The following is a 21,426-nucleotide window of genomic DNA, read 5'->3' on the forward strand; positions in this document are numbered from 1 at the left end:
TCTTTATTCACCTGTCTCAATATCTTCTGTATATGTACTCCATCTCCTAGAGAAATAAATGAAATATGGAAAGGTAATTCCTACACAGTATCGATACGTTGTTCCTGCAGCTGTTTCTTCAGATGTTGGGAATGTAGTTTAGGGGGCAGCAAAAAGATTGTTGTTTTCTTTCTACTATTGTCTTAAAAATGCTGTTTCTCTGAAGTGAAGTCTGTTAGTATGCTATATTCATGTAAATGATTATTTTAATTCTAGAAGGAGTCTTATCAGCCTTTTTTCCTTGTTATCATTTTACAGATGATGATTGTTTTCAAAGTTACATAACTAGATAGTGGTAGAGCCTGGTCCTCATAATTCTGCAAATACATTTGCATCTTTATTGCAGTCATAATAGTGGTATGATATTAAGTTTATTTTCCTTTATTTTCTGTTTAGATTCTGTTATTGTTAGATCATTTCAAGTAACGTATAATAATATAAATGTTAATGTGCTTAATCTTAGCTCCAAGTATGGGCTACATATATTAATAACCCTTACTATATGTAGTTTTAATTTTTATACTTAGGCTTTTCTTGATTACTTATATTCATTTAATCTTACATGTCAACTTTAGATTTAATAAATAATTAGTAAATAAACATATAAATAATTTTTTTGTCCTTTACCTTGTAATACACACATAAAAACAGGGTGGAATTTTTTGGGATAAATTGATAATTTTGGATAAATTGATCTCTTGCCATAATTGAATTTTGGAACTTAAGACTTTTGTTCTTCAGAAGGATTTTCTATAAATATTTTAAGTTAATAGAAATGATATTGAAAAAAAGACTTTTTAGAAGCAAACAAAATATTGTTTGCAGGTGAGAATGATGATCATATGTTCAAAATGCCATCAAGTATTGAGTTTATAGTGGGTCTTATATTCATTCACTCAGTAAACATTTATTGTGATAGATGAGAAGGTATCAGGAAGACACATATATTCCTGACTTGGGTATTCAGTCATTTTAAAATTTTGTTTGATGTGTAGCATATTTGATATTTTATTTGAGAAGGACATTCCTAACATTTATGGAAGAGAATAAGTACTTAGTGTTTCCTGTATTGATGAATTGAATCTTTTTTCATGCCATAGATATTACACCACCATATTGCCTCAGTAGAGAAACTTGCCTTGACTACTTCTGGATGCCCACTTGTGATTCAGTGCAAGAACTTCAGGATCGTGCATTTTATTGTTCCCAGAGAAAGAGATTGCCATGATATTTATAACTCTTTGCTACAACTATCAAAACAAGGTATTGTTCTTAGAGACCAAAGCTTACATGCTCAATTTGAGATAGGTTGTGTTAGTCAGCTTTTCATCACTGTGACAAAAATACCTGACCAAAACAACATAAGGAGAAAAAGTTTATTTTAGAGAATCAATTTATGGTTGGCTGACTCTGGAGGTGAGGCAGAGCATCATGGCAGAATGGCACAGCTCATGGTGGCTGGAAATCAGAGAAAGAGTAAAGGAGAAGCCAGGGGGACTAAGTATAATCCCCAAGGGCATGTCCCCAGGGAACTACTTCTTCTAGCCACACCCCATCTGCCAAACAGTTATCACCCAGTAAAAGTAGTCCTTTCAAATTAATCCATCAAATGGATTAATCCACTGATCAGGTCACAGCATTTGTAATCTAATCATTTCACCTCTGAACATTTCTGCATTAACATAAGAGCCTTTTTGGACACCTTATATTCAAATCATAATATGGGTTTAGCCAAGATAATTTAATGGATCTCTCTCTCTTTTTTTAAATACTTTTGAGTTACTCTTATCATTTGGGTACTTATGCATGCTAACTCCTCAAAATAGTCTAGAAATAACTGGTGTGAGTTGCAAAAATGGAATTCAAAGAGGAGGTAATAGTGAGGAAAAAGTAAAGTGTGTATAGCATAAACTGAAGAAGATATATATATATATATATATATATATATATATATATACACACACACACACACACACACACACACACACACACACACACACATACATAAAGTCTCTTCATAGCAGGTAGCACATTTTGTATTTTTTAAAAATAGTTTTGGTAATGAGAATTGACTCTAAGGGTGCTTTACCACGGAACCATATCCCTAGCCCTTTTTTATATTGTATTTAGAGACAGGTTCTCTGGGTTGCTTAGGGCCTTGCTAAGTTGCTGAGGCTGGTTTTGAACTCAACAATCCTCCTGCCTCAGCCTCCTAAGTTGCTGGGATTATAGGCGTGTGCCATTGTGCCTGGCTACGGTTTTTTTTTTTTTTTTTTGTGTGTGTGTGTGTGTGTGGTACTGGGAATAGAACCCAGGGCGTTATGCATGCAAGGTAAGCACTCTACCAATTTAGCTGTATCCCCAGCCCCTACCTTTTGTATTTTTAAAATTGGGTATTTCACAACCAAGAAGACCTACTTGAAGACAGTATTACTAAATGAGAAGTTAAGGAAGGTCAAGGTCTTCTAATAGTAGTTGGTCTAAAATACTTAATATTGGGATGGAAGAAAAGACAAAAGAGAGGGATGAGAGTGTGAATCCTACTTTAGTAGTTTTAAGATTGGGAGGAATATAGACCCTAAAGAAACATCGTATCATTGCTATGCCCCAGGGATCTGGAGGCTTCCTTCCCCCACATTACTTCAATTACATGTTGAACTGGGTTTTAGTTGAGCATCCTGGATTAGTGACTAGGAGCAGGTCTATGTTTACTCATTTGTCCCAGCACATAGAACCTGTAACATTCATTGTCCCCAGGTAAGCCAGAACTTATAGTAAAGGTGGTTCTGTGACTTCATGCTTATTATTCAGAAGTAAGTGCTCTCCTGAACTCTGTTGTTATTTTTGGTCCAACTGTTTTATAAGACTATATAATGCAATTCCAAGGTCTCCATGCCATCTCTAGTTTTTCATTGCAACATTAGTTTTGTTTTACATGTCATTTGGGAAAAGTGATGAGTAGGAAGTATCTATTTGTGTTTTTTATATTTGACTTTAAAAATCTATAGTTGTTATTAATTTTTATAAAAGACATAAATTGAATCTTAGATCCAATTTATGTGTGCCTTTAGATATAGTCATTTGCATTACAGAAGTTGAAAAAAATATATTAAGTTCAGTTATGTTCATGTATTGCCATCTTTTTGAAGATTTCAAAGAAAAAAATGAAGGAAAAGACTGAAAAATAATTTTTATTTAAAGGGTATTAAGTCTTACAAATTACATCTTAACATTTTTGTATTTCATATTCTATAGCAAAATATGAAGATCTGTATGCATTCTCTTATAATCCAAAACAAAATGATTCAGAACGATTACAAGGTTGGCAACTCATTGACCTTGCTGAGGAATATAAGAGGATGGGAGTGCCAAATTCACACTGGCAGTTATCTGATGCCAACCGAGAATACAAGGTAACTTAGCAACCTTTTAGAGGACTTCAGAAAATGTTAGTACCAGAGGGGCAGAGTGTGTCATAGTAGCAAGTTTTCAATGTATTACAGTTTGATGGCTGTTCTTTGATTTCATAAGATTGCAGGTTTTTAAAGGATTTTTAACCTTATGGTTTTTGAATTGTGAGTAGAGTAGTTATGTTTTGTTTGATATTTACAGATTTGTGAAACTTACCCCAGAGAACTTTATGTTCCCCGGATAGCAAGCAAACCAATAATTGTTGGTAGTTCCAAGTTCCGGAGCAAAGGAAGATTCCCAGTTCTTTCCTACTATCATGAAGAAAAGGAGGTAAGAAGGTTTTGTTTTGTTTTTTTTTTTTAAGATTTTATAACTCCCCTTTAGGTTTAAATATCCAAAAGAACACTAATTTTTAATTCAGAAGGCCATTATTATAATGTTGATAATAGAAAAATGCTGGCTTTTCATTTAATTAAAATTTTTAAATTTTACAACTACCCCCAATATAGAAAATTTCATAGCTGTCATCCTCCTTTACCATCCCTTTCTTCCTTCTATTCAGTGACTTGTAAGCAGATAGGTTTTTCCTTTTTGCTATTCTCTCTTAATTCTGCTTATTTGGGGAAACAGGATACTTTGACAAGCCAACAACCACTGAGAGAAGAAAGAGAACCAAGGACATTTAAGGCTTCCATTTTAATAGCAAACTCTTCAAATCATAAGGATTTTGCAAAATGAAGAGGTAGAGGAAGTATCTTTATAATGGGTTGCTGTAATAGGAATTGTTCATTGCTCAGATCTCAGTTTTGGCAAGTTGCTTTTTCTGTTTGTTTGGTAATTTTAATTTTCTTTCCTCTGTTTTCTTCCTCCTCATCTTTTTTTAACTTATGTTAATTGACAATTGGGCTTTCTAGCATCTCCATTTTTCTTAGGCTTCTTTCCTTCAATCTCTATTTTCTAGATTTCCTCAGCCGTATCTTTATTTTAGCCTGCCTCTTAGATTCTTTATTTTTATGGATCATTTTTTAATATTTCAGTATTGAATATTGAAGCTCTTTTTTTGAATATTTGAGCTCTTTTCCTATTTTCCAAAAATTTTTACTCAGTTTTCTATTGTTGGATATAGTGTCTTAGTTCTCTGAGAAAAAGGATTTTTTTTTTAATAAAAAGAATGTTGTGTTTCCACGTAAGTTATCTTTTCCCCAGAGTTTCTTTTTTTAAATTTTTTTGTCTTTCATACATCTGGATTTTTAACTGGTTTCTCAGCTGTGTACATAAAGTTCTATATCATTGGCTTCTTTTTGATATCTAATTGGTATCCTTAAAGAGGAATCTTTAAGTTTTGCCAGTGTGTATAGTAACTCTGGCTGTGACCCACACTATGGTAACAGGGATGGTAGGATCTCATATTTTTTGTGAAGACTTTTATTTCATTCTCCTGTTTTGGGGGATATATGGCTTCACTCCCATCCATAGCTGTACCTGTTGTCCAGAGTCTTCAGGTTAATCCTGTATATAGAATTAACTTTGTCTTCAGGGTAAGGAAATTTTTGGAAATCTTAACTAGTCCTTATATAGGAATTCAGCCAGTTATCCTGTGTTTAGTCATACCCCAACTCAGCCCCTGAGCTTTTCTGGGATTTTGATGCTCAAAATACTTTGTTTCTTTTCAACCTAGGGGAGTTAGCAGCTTTCTTCTGCCACAAGTCATTTATCACTTGACAATCTGCTATCACCCCTTTTTTCAGTATTGGAGATTGAACTCAGGGCTTCATGTATGGTTAGGCAAGCACTCTACCACGGAGTTACATCCCCCAACCCTTTTTTAAATTTTAAGACAGTGTTTAACTGAGTTTTTCTGGCTGGCCTAAAATTTGTGATCCTCCTGCTTCAGTCTCCACCATACCTGGCTTCATTTCCCCAAATTTTATTGACATCTCTATTGTTGTTTCCTTTTCTATTCTTTTTGTCCTTGTGATTTTATAATCTTAAACTTATTTTTTTAGAATTTTGATTGGATTTTGGAAGGGAGCAGAGATAAAGGTAAATGTTTAAACAAAAGTTTCTAATTTGCTTTTCATTATTAAATTGTGAGGAGGTTATCCGGATATGGCCTGTTTGATATACCTATGTTTACGTATGTTGTTTATTGGAAAGCTGGGCTGAAAATAGATATTTAGTGGCCAACTTAATAAAATCAGAAAGTAGATATGAAAAAATAAGACAGTCTTCATTTTTTTGTTTTATGTTTTCATGGTTTTGTTTTATATATGAATTTAAAATATGCACAAATATATTTTTGTGTTTACTTTTGTTCCTTTAATGAGATTGTATATAGAATATTTGGGTAAAATTAAGTTGGAGTTGGAATGGATGAGATTGGAAAATAAGTGTCTGTGTCTAAATTTTACATTTTATTCAGGACTTTAAAATATAGTAAATTTAATAGGGAATTCAGCCATTCCCTAGTTCTCAACAGATATTCTTGCCCTCCTAGTTTAACTATATTTTAATCCAAATTTGAATTGAATGTCATTTTTGTTATTTTATATCTCACTTTATAAAAAGATTGCTGTTTCAATTAGAGATTCTGAAAGTCTTTGGGACTTTCAAATGTTTAAATGTTTCTACTTTAAAAATTCATGTTTTACACAATTGACTATTCCTTTACTTAACCGGAATTGAAAGTATCCTATAATTAAAGTAGAGCATAGGATGCAGATATCTTAACTCTATAGAGAATTGACTAAGTGATTTTTCTTAAGACCTAAGTTTTGTTTCTATTAGACTAGTTAAGGAAGCATTTAGTTGTCTTAGGAGAATACTGGGAAAACTTAGGGAACATCGGGATGTTGAAAGAATATTTAATTCAAATCGGATTTCAACATTAATGTATTCGATTACATCAATCTTTTAAACAATTGCATATTTGATTTTAACTTTTGAGTTTTTTTCTCTTAAGCTTTTTTTTTTTTGCATAATCTGTTTTCTGTCTTGTTAAAATTAGGCTGCCATTTGTCGATGTAGTCAACCACTGTCAGGATTCAGTGCCAGGTGCCTTGAGGATGAACATTTGCTTCAAGCAATTAGTAAAGCCAATCCAGTCAATCGCTACATGTATGTTGTGGATACCCGGCCCAAAGTATGTAACGTAAATACAGTACAATCTGTTACTTTACTTATCTCTGTTACTTTAATTAATGGGGGGAGGTAATAAATTGTCCATATTTAAAATATCTGAGTCCTGGTTTTAAATTAACCAAGGCTAATAATACAAAGGAAATCAATTCTTTTTTGGAATATCAACTTAGATGGATTGTTCTCAGTAACCTGGATGGTGATTTCTTATGTCTTCTGATATGTGACACATGCATCTGATACATATATATACACACACTAATTAATTTAGGAAAGCTGAATTTTATAGTGTTCTTGGTAGTATATAGGTCTTATATTGTTAAGAAATACTAAATAGTGTGTAACATATCAAAAGTTACAAATTCTTAACTTGTTTTTATGAAATTTTTTTTTTTCTGGAGTTAATCCTGGATTTATATTTAATATTGAAATTTTTAATTAACACTTTTTTGTTAAAATAGTGAACCTTATTCTGAAATTTTTTTTTAAAAAAGGAAAAACAGTGAGTTAATTTAACATTGACTGGAGAATTATGGTGAATAGGAAATTATTGTTCTGTTAGGCATCTATGGTATGAGGCTAAATTTTTATCATTGGGATAGAGTCAGAATCCAGTTTTCTTTTTATGAGCTCAGTTTAATAGCCAATTCACATAGGACCCTGAAATTAAAGTAATTAAATTCTTCAGTGGTAACAGCTAACTTTACTTTTAATTTTTATTATAGCATCGAATGCAGAGCTGGTGGGCTACACAAAAGGACATTGGCAGAATTATAGTGAGAATTTCTTCAAAAGTCTGGAATGATGAGAAAATAAGAGAAAGCGATGAGAAACAGCGAGTGAGCAACATAAAACAAGCAATTTTAGGCAGCTTTGTAAAAGGAATCATTAGCTGTTTTAGAGTAATTCTCATCTTTATGCAGTCTCGCAAAAATAATGGAGAATGCAGAAAATGAGATTAATTTGAGTCAATTAGGAAGTATTAGAAATTGGCAATTGGATAATATTTTGTTAAAAACAGACTAAGAAAGTCTAAGGAGTTCACATCTAAGATATAAAAAGACTTTGAAGATTTATGTCTTAACTTTGTATTCAAGAATTCTAATAGCTCTTATTTATATAATTGTCTTCTACACAGAGAATATATCTTTAATTGCTTTGCTAGTTAAACTTAATAAAATCAAGGAGTGATAATGGAAACATTTTTAACATCTAACTCTTAATTTTACTTATAATTAGCGAGTCAGTAGATGTCATTTAAATATACTTGTTATCACCCTGAGGCCCAATGAAAAGCTACTTTTACTTCCGTTTTAGATTCCTTTTCATCCAAGTTCATAAGCAAAGAATAGTAAAGTAACATTTCATATGAAATCCTAGTCTGAAAGAAGTAAGTATTCAAATCCTAAGTGTACCTGTGATAACATTTGCTGTAATAACCAAAGACCATAGGCTTATGTACCTATGGGCAGTCTGTTTTCTCTTTAGAGACTAGTTTATTTTGGGCCTAATTCTTAGAGCTGTATCAGGCTAGCAGGTCAGATGCTGTATTACACAGTGTATGGGTCTCCAGTAATCTCTAATGTGAAGGATCTCCAATAAGTTGGAGGCATGTTTCAGATCTGATTTTCATGAGCCTTGTGGATTTCTGAATGATCATTTACTCTAGGCTTCTTCTGAAGTGAATCTCACAGTTTCATTCTGTAAAAGAAAAGCTTGCTAGCTCTGCAGTCATTTAAGATTTAGATAGGAAATATGCCTTTATTTTTAATTTTGAAGTATTGCAGATAGCTGAATTGGCTTCATGAACTTGTGGGTATTTCCTGTTCAGTCCTTTCCTTTATATGATAATCATATATATTGTTACTTTATAGTAACAATTCTTTATTGTTGATAATGTGACATTTTGCTTACCAAAAAATGATAGCTTATTTAGTTTTGATGGGTTCCTTCAAAATCTCTTCCAGATAATGACTTATTTAATGTTTTTATGACATTTTAGTAAATCAAAAGATAAAAGTAATTTGTTTTTAAATTTCTAAAATTTTAAATTTTAGCTGAATGCGATGGCCAACAGAGCAGCTGGAAAAGGTTATGAAAATGAAGACAACTATTCTAATATTAGATTTCAGTTTGTTGGAATAGAAAATATTCATGTCATGAGGTCCAGCCTTCAGAAATTATTGGAAGGTATGATTTTTCTTGCTTATAGATAAAATATAATGCTAGTTGCATGTATTATAAAATTTTCTGTTAGTCACATTTAAAGTAAAAAGAAACAAGTAGTATTTTAAAAATTTGCTTAATGTTAAAAACTTGTTTAATGTTGATATAAAAATTGGTAATGAAATATTAAGTCTTAGAAATCAAGTGTGTATTTTACACATAGAACACAGCTATGTTTGGACTAGCCACATTTCAAGTACTCAGTAGTCCTGTCTGGGTTGTGGTGTCTCTGTTAATATAATTTTAATGGTTTTGCAAAAATTGCTATTGTTAGATAGTTATTTTTGAATAGTCAGTGCAATAAAGATTAATTTATGATACTGTTTCTTTTAAATATTAAGATCTTTCCAGTCATGATGTTTTTAAAATTTAAAATAGAAGACTAGTTTTAGTTAAACATCTGCCCTAAAAAATCTATCTATCTATCTATCTATCTATTTATTTATTTATCTATCTAGTTATTTATTTATTTATTGGTACTAGGGATCAAACTCAGGGGTATTCGACCACTGAACCACATCCCCAGCCCTATTTTGTATTTTATTTAGAGACAGGGTCTTACTGAATTTGCCTAGCGTCTCACAGTTGCTGAGGCTGGCTTTGAACTCACAGTTCTTCTGTCTCAGCCTCCCCAGCAACTGGGATTACAGGTGTGCACCACGCACCTGGATCCTAAAAAAGATTTAAAAGGGATTTTGTATCAATTTCTTTTAAGTACAGGAATGATAGAAAAATGTATTTCAAAATGTATTATTAAGGTTCTAATTGAATCTTTTAATTTTTTATTTTGTCCTTTCTTTTTCAACTTACTTACCTAGAAAAATCTTTAGAAGGATCAGTAGAAATTCTAGCTCCATTCTAACTGAAAAAAATTTCTCCCTTTTTTTCAGTCAATGGTACCAGAGGGCTTTCTGTCAATGATTTCTACTCTGGATTGGAAAGCTCAGGATGGCTTCGCCATATCAAAGCTGTTATGGATGCCGCAATCTTCCTAGCCAAAGTAATTATCTTTCATGTTGAACTTTGCATATATAATGGTTAGGAAGGATGATTTATCCTATTAGGTACTGGTACGTAGTCTGGTCAGGTGACTTTTTATTACTTAGCTCTTTAATAAGGTTCACTTTAATTTGAGCTTTGAAAATATCATGTAGCATTCAATACAGATACTTTAAATAAATCCCTAGATACTTTGAGACAACATTTCTTTTTGTTGTTGTTGTTTATTTGCTTTGTTTTTGTTTTTAAGTATGCTATGCCAACATCATTGCAGATATAGCTCTCCTTTGTAGTGTGATAGCTGCTAGTATGGTTTTCAAGTAAATAAACTTCAGATATATATAAAAGGCATTCTGCTAGAATCTAAGTATGTGATATTTCTTTTCAGGCAATAATGGTCGAAAATGCAAGTGTATTAGTACATTGTTCTGATGGGTGGGATAGAACTTCACAGGTGTGTTCCCTTGGTTCACTTTTATTGGATTCCTACTACAGGACGATCAAAGGATTCATGGTAAGGATTTATTCAGTTAGTGGTTCTCAAATAGAAGTGGTTTTGTCTCCCCAGGGAACAGTGGCAATGTTAGAAGACAGTTTTGTGTGGAAAGGCAATGGTGCGCAAGTATCTAGCAGGTAGAAGCCAGAAATATTGTTAAATATCCTTATGCAGGACAAATTCATAACAAGGAACTATCTGGCCCCATGTCAATACTGCTAAGGTTGAGAAATCTCGAGCCAGTTAGACAGATTTCCACTCATGCTATATCTTTGGCAAAAACTTTAGATTTAGAGATTTGTTTTCCCATCTTAAATGTTACAGTGAAAATAAAATTGTAACATTTTGTCTAAAAAATTAATGTAAAACAATGCACATATAAAAATACTTAAAAATTAGATTCTGAAGCAAACTTTCTGTTTAAAACACCTTTATTTGTTAGGTGAGTAACATATTAGGCATGTTTATATGTGAAGATTAAGTTTCCATTGAACACATTTCATGTCTTGTGAAAATAAAGCACTAGTGGGCGTGGTGGCACACGCCTGTAATCCCAACAACTCAGGAGGCTGAGCCAGGAATATCGAAAGTTCAAAGCCTCAGCAATGGCAAGGTACTGAGCAACTCAGTGAGACCCTGTCTCTAAATAAAACACAAAATAGGGCTGGGGAATGTGGCTCAGTGATTGAGTGCCCCTGAGTTCAATCCCTGGTTGAAAAAATGGCTCTGGACTTTTGTTTTTTGCTTTTTTTTTTTTTTTTAACATTATTTTTACGTGGTGCTGAGGATTAAACCCAGTGCTTCACATATGCTAAGCAAGTGCTCTACCACTGAGCCACAACCCCAGCCCTTGTTTTTTGCTTTTTAATATATGATCAGATTAACTTTCAAATTTCACATCTTTTGGTATATTTAATAAATGAAGAAATACTAGAAATTTTTCATAAATTTAGATTTTTTTCCCCCCTGTGCTAAAAATTGAACCCACGATTCAGTCATGCTAGGCAGGTGCTGTACTACTGAGCTATGCTTCTAGCCCTAGATTTTTTACTTTTTATTTATTTATTTTTGATAATGGTTTTGGAGATTGAACCTAGGGCCTTACACATGCTAGACAAGTGCTCTACTACTAAGCTGTATCACCAACCCCATAGATATTTTTAATAGTGACATCTTAAAGATTTAAAATCACCAAACCCTTTTCAGCACTATTGTTTTGTGCTGCTAACATATTCAGTCTGCGATAGGACATATGGAAATAAGGAAAAAAAAAATTATTTTACCAGTACTGGATACTGAACCCAGGGGAACCCTGTTCTTTTCTTTTTTAAATTTTTAAATAAATTTATTAATTTGCGGAAACCAGGGATTGAACTCAGGGGCACTCAACCACTGAGCTACATCCCCAGCCCTATTTTGTGTTTTAGTTAGAAACAGGGTCTCACTGAGTTACTCAGCACCTTGCCATTGCTGAAGCTTTAAATTTGTGATCCTCCTGTCTCAGCCTTCTGAGCAGCTGGGATTACAGGCATGTGCCACTGTGCCTGTCTTGTTTTTTATTCTTGAGACAGGGTCTTATTAAGTTGCTGAGGCTCTTGTTTTAGCCTCCTGGAGCTGGAATTTCAGGGTATACTGTACCCATTGCACCCTGCTAGAAATGAAGAATATTTTCTTTGGCATGTTTGGCTTTAATTGTTTGCTGGGCGTCAAATGAAGTAATGTAATGAACGACCGGGGTACTGAGAGTGTCTCGGAACAGGAGCAATGTGAACTACAGCATTGCCCCTTTAGGTGACTGCAGATGATGTTGAAACATGGAGATTAGGGTGTTAGAGTGGGGTCCTGAAGAAGAAAAGGGGCTAGAGTTGGACTTTACCCTCTTTTTTTTTATATTTATTTTTTAGTTTTAGGTGGACTCAGTGTCTTTATTATTTATTTTTATGTGGTGCTGAAGATTGAACCGAGTGCCTCATGCATGCTAGGCAAGCACTCTACCACTGAGCCACAACCCCAGCCCAGACTTTTCCCTCTTTGGGCATTGAACATTAGCCTTTAAAAAACAGTAACTTCAAGTAATTTGATTAGATTTATGTTCTTGAAAGATGGTTTGGTGTCTTGAAAGCAGAGGGGAGAAGAAATAGAGACTGGGAGTCCAGGGTAGAAACCATTCATGATAAATAAGTGAAGAGAAAAAAAAGGACCAGAACTAAGGTAGCAACACATAGTGGATAGGGAGGCACTGGGTTTCAGAAATGTAAAGGACTTAGAATCAGAATTGAGTGTGTGGTAGAAGAGCCCTCCTTTAGTCTCCTGAACTGGTTTCTAGCATGGGTGGTGCCCCTCTCCTGCTACTCACTGAACATAACAAAGGAACAGGTTCAGTGAAATAATCTAGTTAAGATTTAGGTGTGGATGTGTCTAAATGGATGCAGAGGACCTAGAATGAAATCAGTGATTCCAGCCCAAAGATAACTTGTCCCAAGGTCACACAAGAGAAGAAGTAGTGAAACCAGGGTTTGAGCCCAAGCCTGTACTTCAGAAACTTCATCCTTAACTATTATGACATATGGCCTTTTGCCTAAATGATATAGATTTAAGACAAAATTGGAGAAGTGAAAGTGGCAATGTTGACACTGTGAAGAGAATTTGCTTGCCAATTATATAGTGAAATTATAAGGTATAGTAAATACTAAGAAGATATGTTTAAATTAGACTGAAAACATTAGAAGTCTGCATTTCAGTGGAGTTGATAAATAAAGAAGCCTATGACAGAGAAGAAAGATAAATAAAGATAATCCATTCAGGAGGATAAATATTAACATTTGGATTTGATTCTAAACAGTGATTTTCATTGCTCTTTTTGATCATTTATTTTTTCTCACAAAAAAGTTGTTATAAGTAATGTAAAAGTAAGCCCAAAAGGTTTAATGTTCACACCTCAGTCTGCTACCCAGAGTTCACCATTGTTAGCATTTTAGTTTACTTTTTTTTTGGTACTGGCGATTGAATCCAGGGACATTCTACCACTGAGCCACATCCCCAGCCCTTTTTGTTTTTTATTTTGAGACAGGTTCTCACTAAATTGCCCAGGCTTGCCTTGAAATTGTATTCTTCCTGCCTCAGTTTACCGAGTAGATGGGAGTATAGGCCTGCGGCCTGATCTTCCCAGCCTTTTCTATGTCATCTTCCTACATACAAAAATTTAAGTGTAATATTGTTTTATAACATGCACTTTTCACTTAAAATATAATAAACAAATTTTTCATGAGACCTTTCATTTTATGTACTTTCACTCTTTAATCCCACCACTAGTGCAGGTTCTAGACATCTTTGCCTGTAGTATTTTTTTTGTTGTTGTTGTTGTTGTTCTGTTCTCAACCATAATCCAAAAGTATAAATGCTGTTTTTAAGCTAATAGAATTTAAACCATTTTGAAAAAAGTTACAAATAGTTACAAAGTATATTTTACTTTTTCTCATTAAGGTTTTAATAGAAAAAGATTGGATCTCATTTGGACATAAATTTTCAGAGAGGTGAGTGGCAGTTGTACATTTATGTCTTTTGTAAAATAGGGTACTACAGTGTTTCTGTGTTTAACACTTACGTCTAGTGGGAGGAGAGAGAGGTATGGTTTTACATAGTATTGTATTTGAAGACAGATTTAATTTTTGTCTTTGCTTTTTATTCTAATATCTGTGTTATTTTCATGACTATCACCTTCCTTTTTGGCTGAATTGTAGTATTTTGAAGGTAACACATCCTTTAAAATTGTTGTTACAAAACTCATACATATAAATGGTTTCAATAAAAAATGATAATTTTTGTGTTAATGTGCATTTTAGAATTATAGTTTGTATGTTTAACGGTACTTGAACAATGGACTATTTTCAGAGGCATTTTTTAAAGTTTTTGCTTTCTTGTCGGGGTGGTTAGGTGTGGCCATTTGGATGGTGACCCAAAGGAAGTTTCACCAGTGTTTACTCAATTCTTGGAGTGTGTGTGGCATTTGACGGAACAGTTTCCACAAGCATTTGAATTCAATGAAGCATTTCTTCTTCAGATCCATGAACACATTCATTCATGCCAATTTGGAAACTTCCTTGGAAATTGTCAGAAGGAAAGAGAAGAACTCAAGTAAGATGATTTCATGAAAATGGGCTCTTTTTTTTTTTCCTACACAGCTGAAGTCACACAGCCATAAATTATGGTGGACTTAATTAAATGGCTCAACAGTATGAAATAGAACTAAATTTTATTGTGAAGATTTTATTGTCTATATTTCTAAAGCTAAATACCCTCCTAGTGTCCCCACCCCCCAGGTTAATAGTTAAAATATATCTTTAAGTATATTTTGAAGTATAATGTAGATACAAAAAAGTACATTTAGCGTTAAGTGTGCAGCTCATTAAATCTTATCTTACTTGCCTATATATCCAGCACTGAGAAAAAAAGAAACACTGCTTATACCCTAGAAACTTCCCTCATTCTCCTTTTTAGTTCAAATATATATTTTAGAATAGAGAAGTCTTTAGATTAATTTGTTTTCCACAAAACAGTGGTCACTAGTTTAAAAGTGTGGTAGAATGTTTAAGATTTGGTTTGTTTTAAGATAATATGGAGCCTTATAGCTCTCCTCACATTTCTGAAGAGATAGTTCTTTGGAGAAATTAAGTCTACCTGTGTTGGCTGTAGTGTGTCTGTTCCTGTGTGGGGTCCCCCATAACCTCTGAAACACTGTATGACCCTAACTCACCTGTTCTTTCCCAACCAGGTGGTATTTTGATGCAGGTGAGATCTGGGGTAAGACCGAAAGGTCCTATATATATTTTTAGGTTTGGCTTCTGAATTTACATTATTTTCAGTAGCAGTAAAGAACAGTTCTAGATTCTTGAACATCTGAATGATATATTAGAGAAGCTAAATCTGGTAATAGTTTGAAGATAGCCACATGCTCCTAATACAGTTGATGGCAGAACTGAGGATGTAGAAAATTCTAAAGATGTATAAAGGCGGGCTGGGGATGTGGCTCAAGCGGTAGCGTGCTTGCCTGGCATGCGTGAGGCCCGGGTTCGATCCTCAGCACCACATACAAACAAAGATGTTGTGTCTGCCGAAAACTAAAAAAATAAATATTAAAAAAAGTTCCCTCTCTCTCTCTCTCTTAAAAAAATAAATAAATAAATTTTAAAAAAGATATATAAAGGCAATAACAAATAAAATGTCAGAGACAAACATGTCAAAAACATTAAGACTTTCACTCTGCGTTATAGTCATTCATAAGAGTTAATCATAATTTGAAGCAGGTGACTTGGAGTACAAAGCTAGGAAATATCTATTCTCAATTAGTACCAAACATATTCAGAAATGAAAAAATAGAAATAAAGGGTATATTTAATAGTAGTCTTTCTTTAAGAACATGCCTATGGCTCATCTTCTTATGGAAAAATAGAAGATTTTCCCTTTGCCTCCTGGATTCTAGTGTATACTGTTTTGCCTTTACCATCTCCTTTAGATTTTCAATATAACTGGTTTTAAAAACTCTTGCATAATGTCATAATTTTGCCTATTTCTCTGCACTGACATCAGTGGGGTCTAGATATGGGATTAAGAGAATAAGGCCAAACAGATAGCTCTAGTAGTGCCTTGTTCCACATATATGTGTGCAGAGATTTAAAATAGGTATAAGAGAGACCCAAGTTTTCGAAGTTGTGACTTGAGAGGAATTGTTTAAAGTGTATAGTATAGAGAAAATGGTATACCTGTGTTATGTTTTAGAGACATGGATTTATTTGCATGATTATGAATGAAAGAGACAAGACATCACACTGAATAGAAAAACTAAAACTTAAATCTACTTTGGAAACAATTATTTGCTTTATGAAAATGATATTAGCAGTAATAATTTGCATCTCTAAGAAAGATCTTTATATTTTTCTTATTACCTTAAGGTTGAAGGAGAAAACTTACTCCCTGTGGCCATTTCTTTTGGATGACCAAAAGAAGTACTTAAATCCTCTCTACAGTTCCAAATCTCAGAGGTTTACAGTTTTGGAACCAAATACAGTATCTTTCAATTTTAAGTAAGTTCGCATCATTGAAGTGTTTATATTTACTTTTTCTCAAACACAGTTTATTTTAATTCTTTAATTTATTATCTAAGTGTACATATTTAGGGAGTATAGCATAATACATGTGTAATGATCAAATCAGAACAGTAAGCATTTCCATGTCTTTAAACAATTACTTTAAATTTTTTGATTAACATATAATAATTGGCTGGGCACAGTAGCGCACACCTGTGATCCCAGTGGCTCAGGAGGCTGAGGCAGGAGGATCAGGAGTTCAAAGCTACCCTCAGCAACAGCGAGGCACTAAGCAACTCAGTGAGACTGTGTCTCTAAATAAAATACAGTGTAGGGCTAGGGATGTGGCTCAGTGGTCAAGTGCCCCTAAGTTCAATCCCTAGTACCCCCCCCCAAAATATATATATATATATATATATAATAATTGTACATATTTATGAAGTACAATGTGATGCAATGTGTACTGAACAAATAATTAATGTTTGTATCTTCTCATCATTACTTTGGGTTTAGAGCCTTCAAGCTTCTCTCTTCTAATTATTCATAATAAATAATAATAGGTTATTATAAAATATTATAATAGGTTATTATAAAGTATTATCACCCTGCTATACTATAGAACACTAGAGCTTATTCTTTCTGAGTTTTGGTAAAAACTTTATTTTTTCATAAAGGTTTTGGAGAAACATGTACCACCAATTTGATCGAACATTGCATCCGAGGCAGTCTATATTCAATATAATTATGAACATGAATGAACAAAATAAGCAGTTAGAGAAGGATATTCAAGACCTAGAATCTGTAAGTATTCTGAAGTGTCTAAAATAATATATTTAAAATGTAAAATTAGTTAACTTGCTCTGTTTAAGTTGTTTCACTTTTGAATTTCCATGATTAGAAATGAAGTTGGGTGACTTTTCATGTGTTTATTACTCATTTGGTTTTTGTTTTCTGTGAATGAACTGTTCAAACTTATGCACATTTTTCTGTTGGCTCATTTGCCTTTTTCTTATTGATTTATTTATAAGAGCTCTTTACATACAAGACACTAGTTGTCTGGTTGTGCATAATACAAATGTGTGTTAACAAACAGCTTTGTTCAGCTTATTCTTATATTTTCTACTTTATATAGTGTATGTTTTATTTAGATGTTTTGATTTTCATATTAGTTAAACTGATCGATCCTTACATTTTGTTTTTTGAGTGTGTATTGAGAAATCCCTGTCTTCTTGCTGGGCATGGGGGTCACATGCCTGTAAACCCAGCGGCTTGGAAGGCTAAGGCAGGAGGATCATGAGTTCAAAGCCAGCCTCAGCAATTTAGCAAGGCTCTAAGTAACTCAGCGAGACCCTGTCTCTAAATAAAATATAAAAAAGGGCTGAAAATGTGTTCAGTGATAAAGATTGAACCCTTGGCTTCGATCCCTGTTACCACCCTCGACAAAAAAAAAAAAAAGAAAAGAAATCCCTCTCTTCTAAGAATTTCCTTTAATATTTTCTTTGTTGTCATTTATAACCAGAAAGGATCAGAAAATGCATGTGCATTTTTAAAAAATACTAGACAGTTGTTTTTAACTTAGAAAGGCTGTCTCATCTGCCTCTCAGGCAGATGTCCCTTAGTCATCTTTTTTATAACAAGGTGTAGTGACTGCTTGAGTAAATTGTAGGAGAATATGGAAAAGAGAGGAAGTCCAAAATATGGGTAGTACAAGATTATCTGGAGATCAGCCCAAGGGTTTAGAGAGCATAATACTCTGCCACAGGACACCTTTGTATTTAAAATAATAAGTTCTATTGCTATTCTAAAGCCTATCATGTACACCCATCTAACCATTGTAGGAAGACTCTGTAAGAAAAATTTTTCACAGTCAGTATGACCTTTAGTCATAAGTGTATGGTTGTTAATATAGTTTCAATTTCAAAGACAGTGTCTCATATACATTTCTTTCATTATAAAATGTTTACTTGTTATATTTTCTAGGTAATATATGTCTTTTTCAAATGTAGGCCTAGTGATCTGCAGTCAAGTGTGGCTGGATTGTTGTTTAATAAATATAAAAACTTACAAAAGCATTTTCCACAGTAAAAATTGTAAACAGAATTTTAAGTTGTATCATGTGCCCTAGATTTTATTTTTCAAGATGTAATTTTGTATTATATATAAGGAGAACATTTGCAAAAGCACGTTTTTTTATCCAACATATATTGACCATGAGGTGTGTAATTTTTTTTCAAATTTTATTTATTCTAGAAAATTAAGCAGTGTAAAAATAAGCAATCAGATGGTATCCTCACCAAGGAATTGTTACATTCCGTTCATCCAGAATCACCTACCCTCAAAACTTCTCTGTGTCTTAAAGAACAGACTCTACTACCAGTGAATGATGCGCTTCGAACTATAGAGGGCAGCAACCCAGCAGATAATCGTTACAGTGATTATACAGAAGAGTTTTCCAAATCGGAACCTGGTGTGGTCAGCTTAGAATATGGTGTGGCAAGAATGACCTGTTAGACTTTCCAAGTGTTTTTCTGGACTGAACATAGAACAAGAAATGAATTATGGTGAGGATGGTCTATGTGCCATGACCAAAGGGGAGTTAGAATGGGGTTTAACAGTACATGAATGGTGGAAGAAAGGAAATTAACTGCTCTTGTAAGAAAAATAAGTCAGTTTAATTGGATTTCTAGCAAGGAATGACATTCAGTTCTGTAAGAAATGAGTGGTATTTGCCATATTTACTCAAAACACAATTTGCACTGTACACTAGTGAATTGAAATTTCTGTATGGTTTATATGTTAATTACAGCAAAACATGAATAGCTTTCCTTAATTGTAACTGTGAGGTAAGAAAATTCAACAAAATGATCCTTTAATAATTAACATGGCATGTACTTTTAATTATGTAACTGTGCAACTATGAATATTTACATATTCTGCCTTTTAGTGGTGTTTAATATTGAAGTGCCATGAAAAATATTTCTAAGAGAGCCTTAAAATAAATTCTCAGTTTATTATTTACCTTTAAGTTTTATAGCCTAGAACAAGATGGGGTTTGCTTTGTTTTTCTATTGATCAACCTCATTTAGTTTGTAAAGAATTGCACTCTCATTACTGCAGGGGTTGCATGCATCAATACTCCTGATAAACAGTTGCAGAAGTACTGTTTAATTCATGTTTAGCCAGTCCCATTTCCATATTCAAAATTAATGAAATTGAAGGTCTTATACTGATTGTAATTTGTTTAGTGCTACATTTGGTGATTTATTACTTGTAGCTTAGATTATTGATTTCTTGAATACATACAAACACATTTTACCGTCTTTTATATATGGATTACTGCATTCTATTGATTCTTATTTTGTGGTTGGCTTTAATCCTTTGATAACTGTGTAAGTGTAAAGAGCTAAACCCTAAAATTGTTCTTAGAAACAATGAATAGTACACATATATATATATTTTTTTAAACTGCCTTACCTTCCAATGAGTTGCTATTCCTAGAATATTTAACTTTCAGTGTACCCAAAAACTTTGGGGTAAGTAAAAATGGAAGTAGACAGATAGTTTTAGATTATGCTTGGCTGCATGAATTCTAAAACAGTCATTTCTATGTGGAACTTTTTTTTTCCCCCCATGTTAAAGGAAAAAAGGGACACCAAGGGGAGCCTAGGTAATATTTAACAAAAGCAGCTAAAACTCTGGAAGTGTTTCATTTTGCCTTGTTAACTGTTTATTCTATGTATTAGTACGTATCTTTAATAAGCAAGCAAACAACAACAACAACAAATCAATTGCCATTGGCAATATCACACATCTGGCTTTAAAATAAAAAATTTAAATTACCTGGGTGGCATGAGGTACATACAACTCAAGGGTACTAGGAAATTTGCATAGGATTCCTCATGCATCTTTTTATTACACCTATATCTATTGTTAGCTTTGAATGTAAGCATCTTTTTCAAGTGAAAGAAAGTTTTATTGTATGTGAGCTTATCTAATCCTGTTTATTTTTCAAATGTAGTTCTGTAATACTGTATAAGAAAAATACTGGTTTTTAAACGGAAATATAACTTATGTGATTAACCAATCCTACTTACATATGCAAGCACTGGGAAAGGAAACTTTATGACCACAAAGGGAAGCTTTTGTGCCTTGGTTCTAGTCATATTATGGTTTTAGAATCTTCCATGGGCAGAGTTCTTATATTGCACTCTTTGGTTTATTATCTTAATTTTCAATTTAGACACGTGTGTGTGTGTGTGTGTGTGTGTGTGTACACGTGTACTCACACATGGACTGAGAAATCAGATAACATCCTGAGTATAAGGGTATATGTTGGCAAAAAGTAGATTGTGTATATGTCTTATACAATTGGATTTATGTTCATTGCATTTGGGAATATATAGCATGTAAATTATTTCATGTATTATTTAAAGGTTATTAAATGTCCATGTTTTACTTTGAATGTTTTTCTTTTGGAAAAAACAAGTGGGATTAAGTTGTGTGTGTTTGTATTTTTTCTCACCTAGGCAAATGGTCCTTTACATTATAGTAATATAACAGTATAAATTTTTAGCAATTCATTTCCCAAAAGATTGTAGGTAAATAATTACTGTTATATACAAAAGTAATTCCCACAATATTTAAAAGAGGCATAATGAGCTCAAAGACTTAGTAGACAAGAGTTAATAACTTATAAAATTTTCCTTTGTCTCCTGTCACTTGCCGGTCTTACTAGAACCTATTATGCCATTACCATCTTGTTAATGGAAGGCAAGGTCCAGTGAGTACAAACATTCTGTTGCCAGGTTTTGACCCTAAACTGGGCCCTTCTCTTCCCTGCTCGGAATTGTGGAATCAATAATAAGGCCTAACTCTGAGCAGAGAAGGAAGGTTGTTTATTCTTGGCCAAAAATAGGAGAAGTAGGAGATAAACTCTCAAATCAATTTCTCAATCTGTTGGGGTTTGGGGAGGGTATTAATGGAGTAAAAGAAATGAGGGGAAGGATAGGCCAATAAAAGGTAGGAATATTCATG

At 33.3% G+C, this 21,426-nt stretch overlaps 1 protein-coding gene across 2 annotated transcripts in view; it reads left to right on the plus strand.

The window, feature by feature from the left end:
• Positions 1-20,854, plus strand: part of Mtmr6 (myotubularin related protein 6) — a 37,379-nt gene extending 16,525 nt beyond the window's left edge. The window contains exons 3-15 of one of the 2 annotated variants that reach the window (XM_071611317.1): positions 1,140-1,302; positions 3,295-3,452; positions 3,652-3,780; positions 6,458-6,592; positions 7,314-7,427; positions 8,646-8,778; positions 9,705-9,814; positions 10,202-10,327; positions 13,793-13,842; positions 14,243-14,443; positions 16,258-16,389; positions 17,067-17,193; positions 18,643-20,854. In XM_071611317.1, coding sequence (XP_071467418.1) covers positions 1,140-1,302; positions 3,295-3,452; positions 3,652-3,780; positions 6,458-6,592; positions 7,314-7,427; positions 8,646-8,778; positions 9,705-9,814; positions 10,202-10,327; positions 13,793-13,842; positions 14,243-14,443; positions 16,258-16,389; positions 17,067-17,193; positions 18,643-18,903 — 1,839 coding nt within the window. In that variant the 3' untranslated portion in view covers positions 18,904-20,854. The remainder of the gene's footprint in view (positions 1-1,139; positions 1,303-3,294; positions 3,453-3,651; positions 3,781-6,457; positions 6,593-7,313; positions 7,428-8,645; positions 8,779-9,704; positions 9,815-10,201; positions 10,328-13,792; positions 13,843-14,242; positions 14,444-16,257; positions 16,390-17,066; positions 17,194-18,642) is intronic. The other variant, XM_027941588.2, reaches the window with a different exon arrangement.
• The last annotated feature ends 572 nt before the right edge of the window (positions 20,855-21,426 follow it).

Source organism: Marmota flaviventris, chromosome 4 (assembly GCF_047511675.1).
Source record: "Marmota flaviventris isolate mMarFla1 chromosome 4, mMarFla1.hap1, whole genome shotgun sequence".
In the NCBI taxonomy this organism is placed as follows: Eukaryota; Metazoa; Chordata; class Mammalia; order Rodentia; family Sciuridae; genus Marmota; species Marmota flaviventris.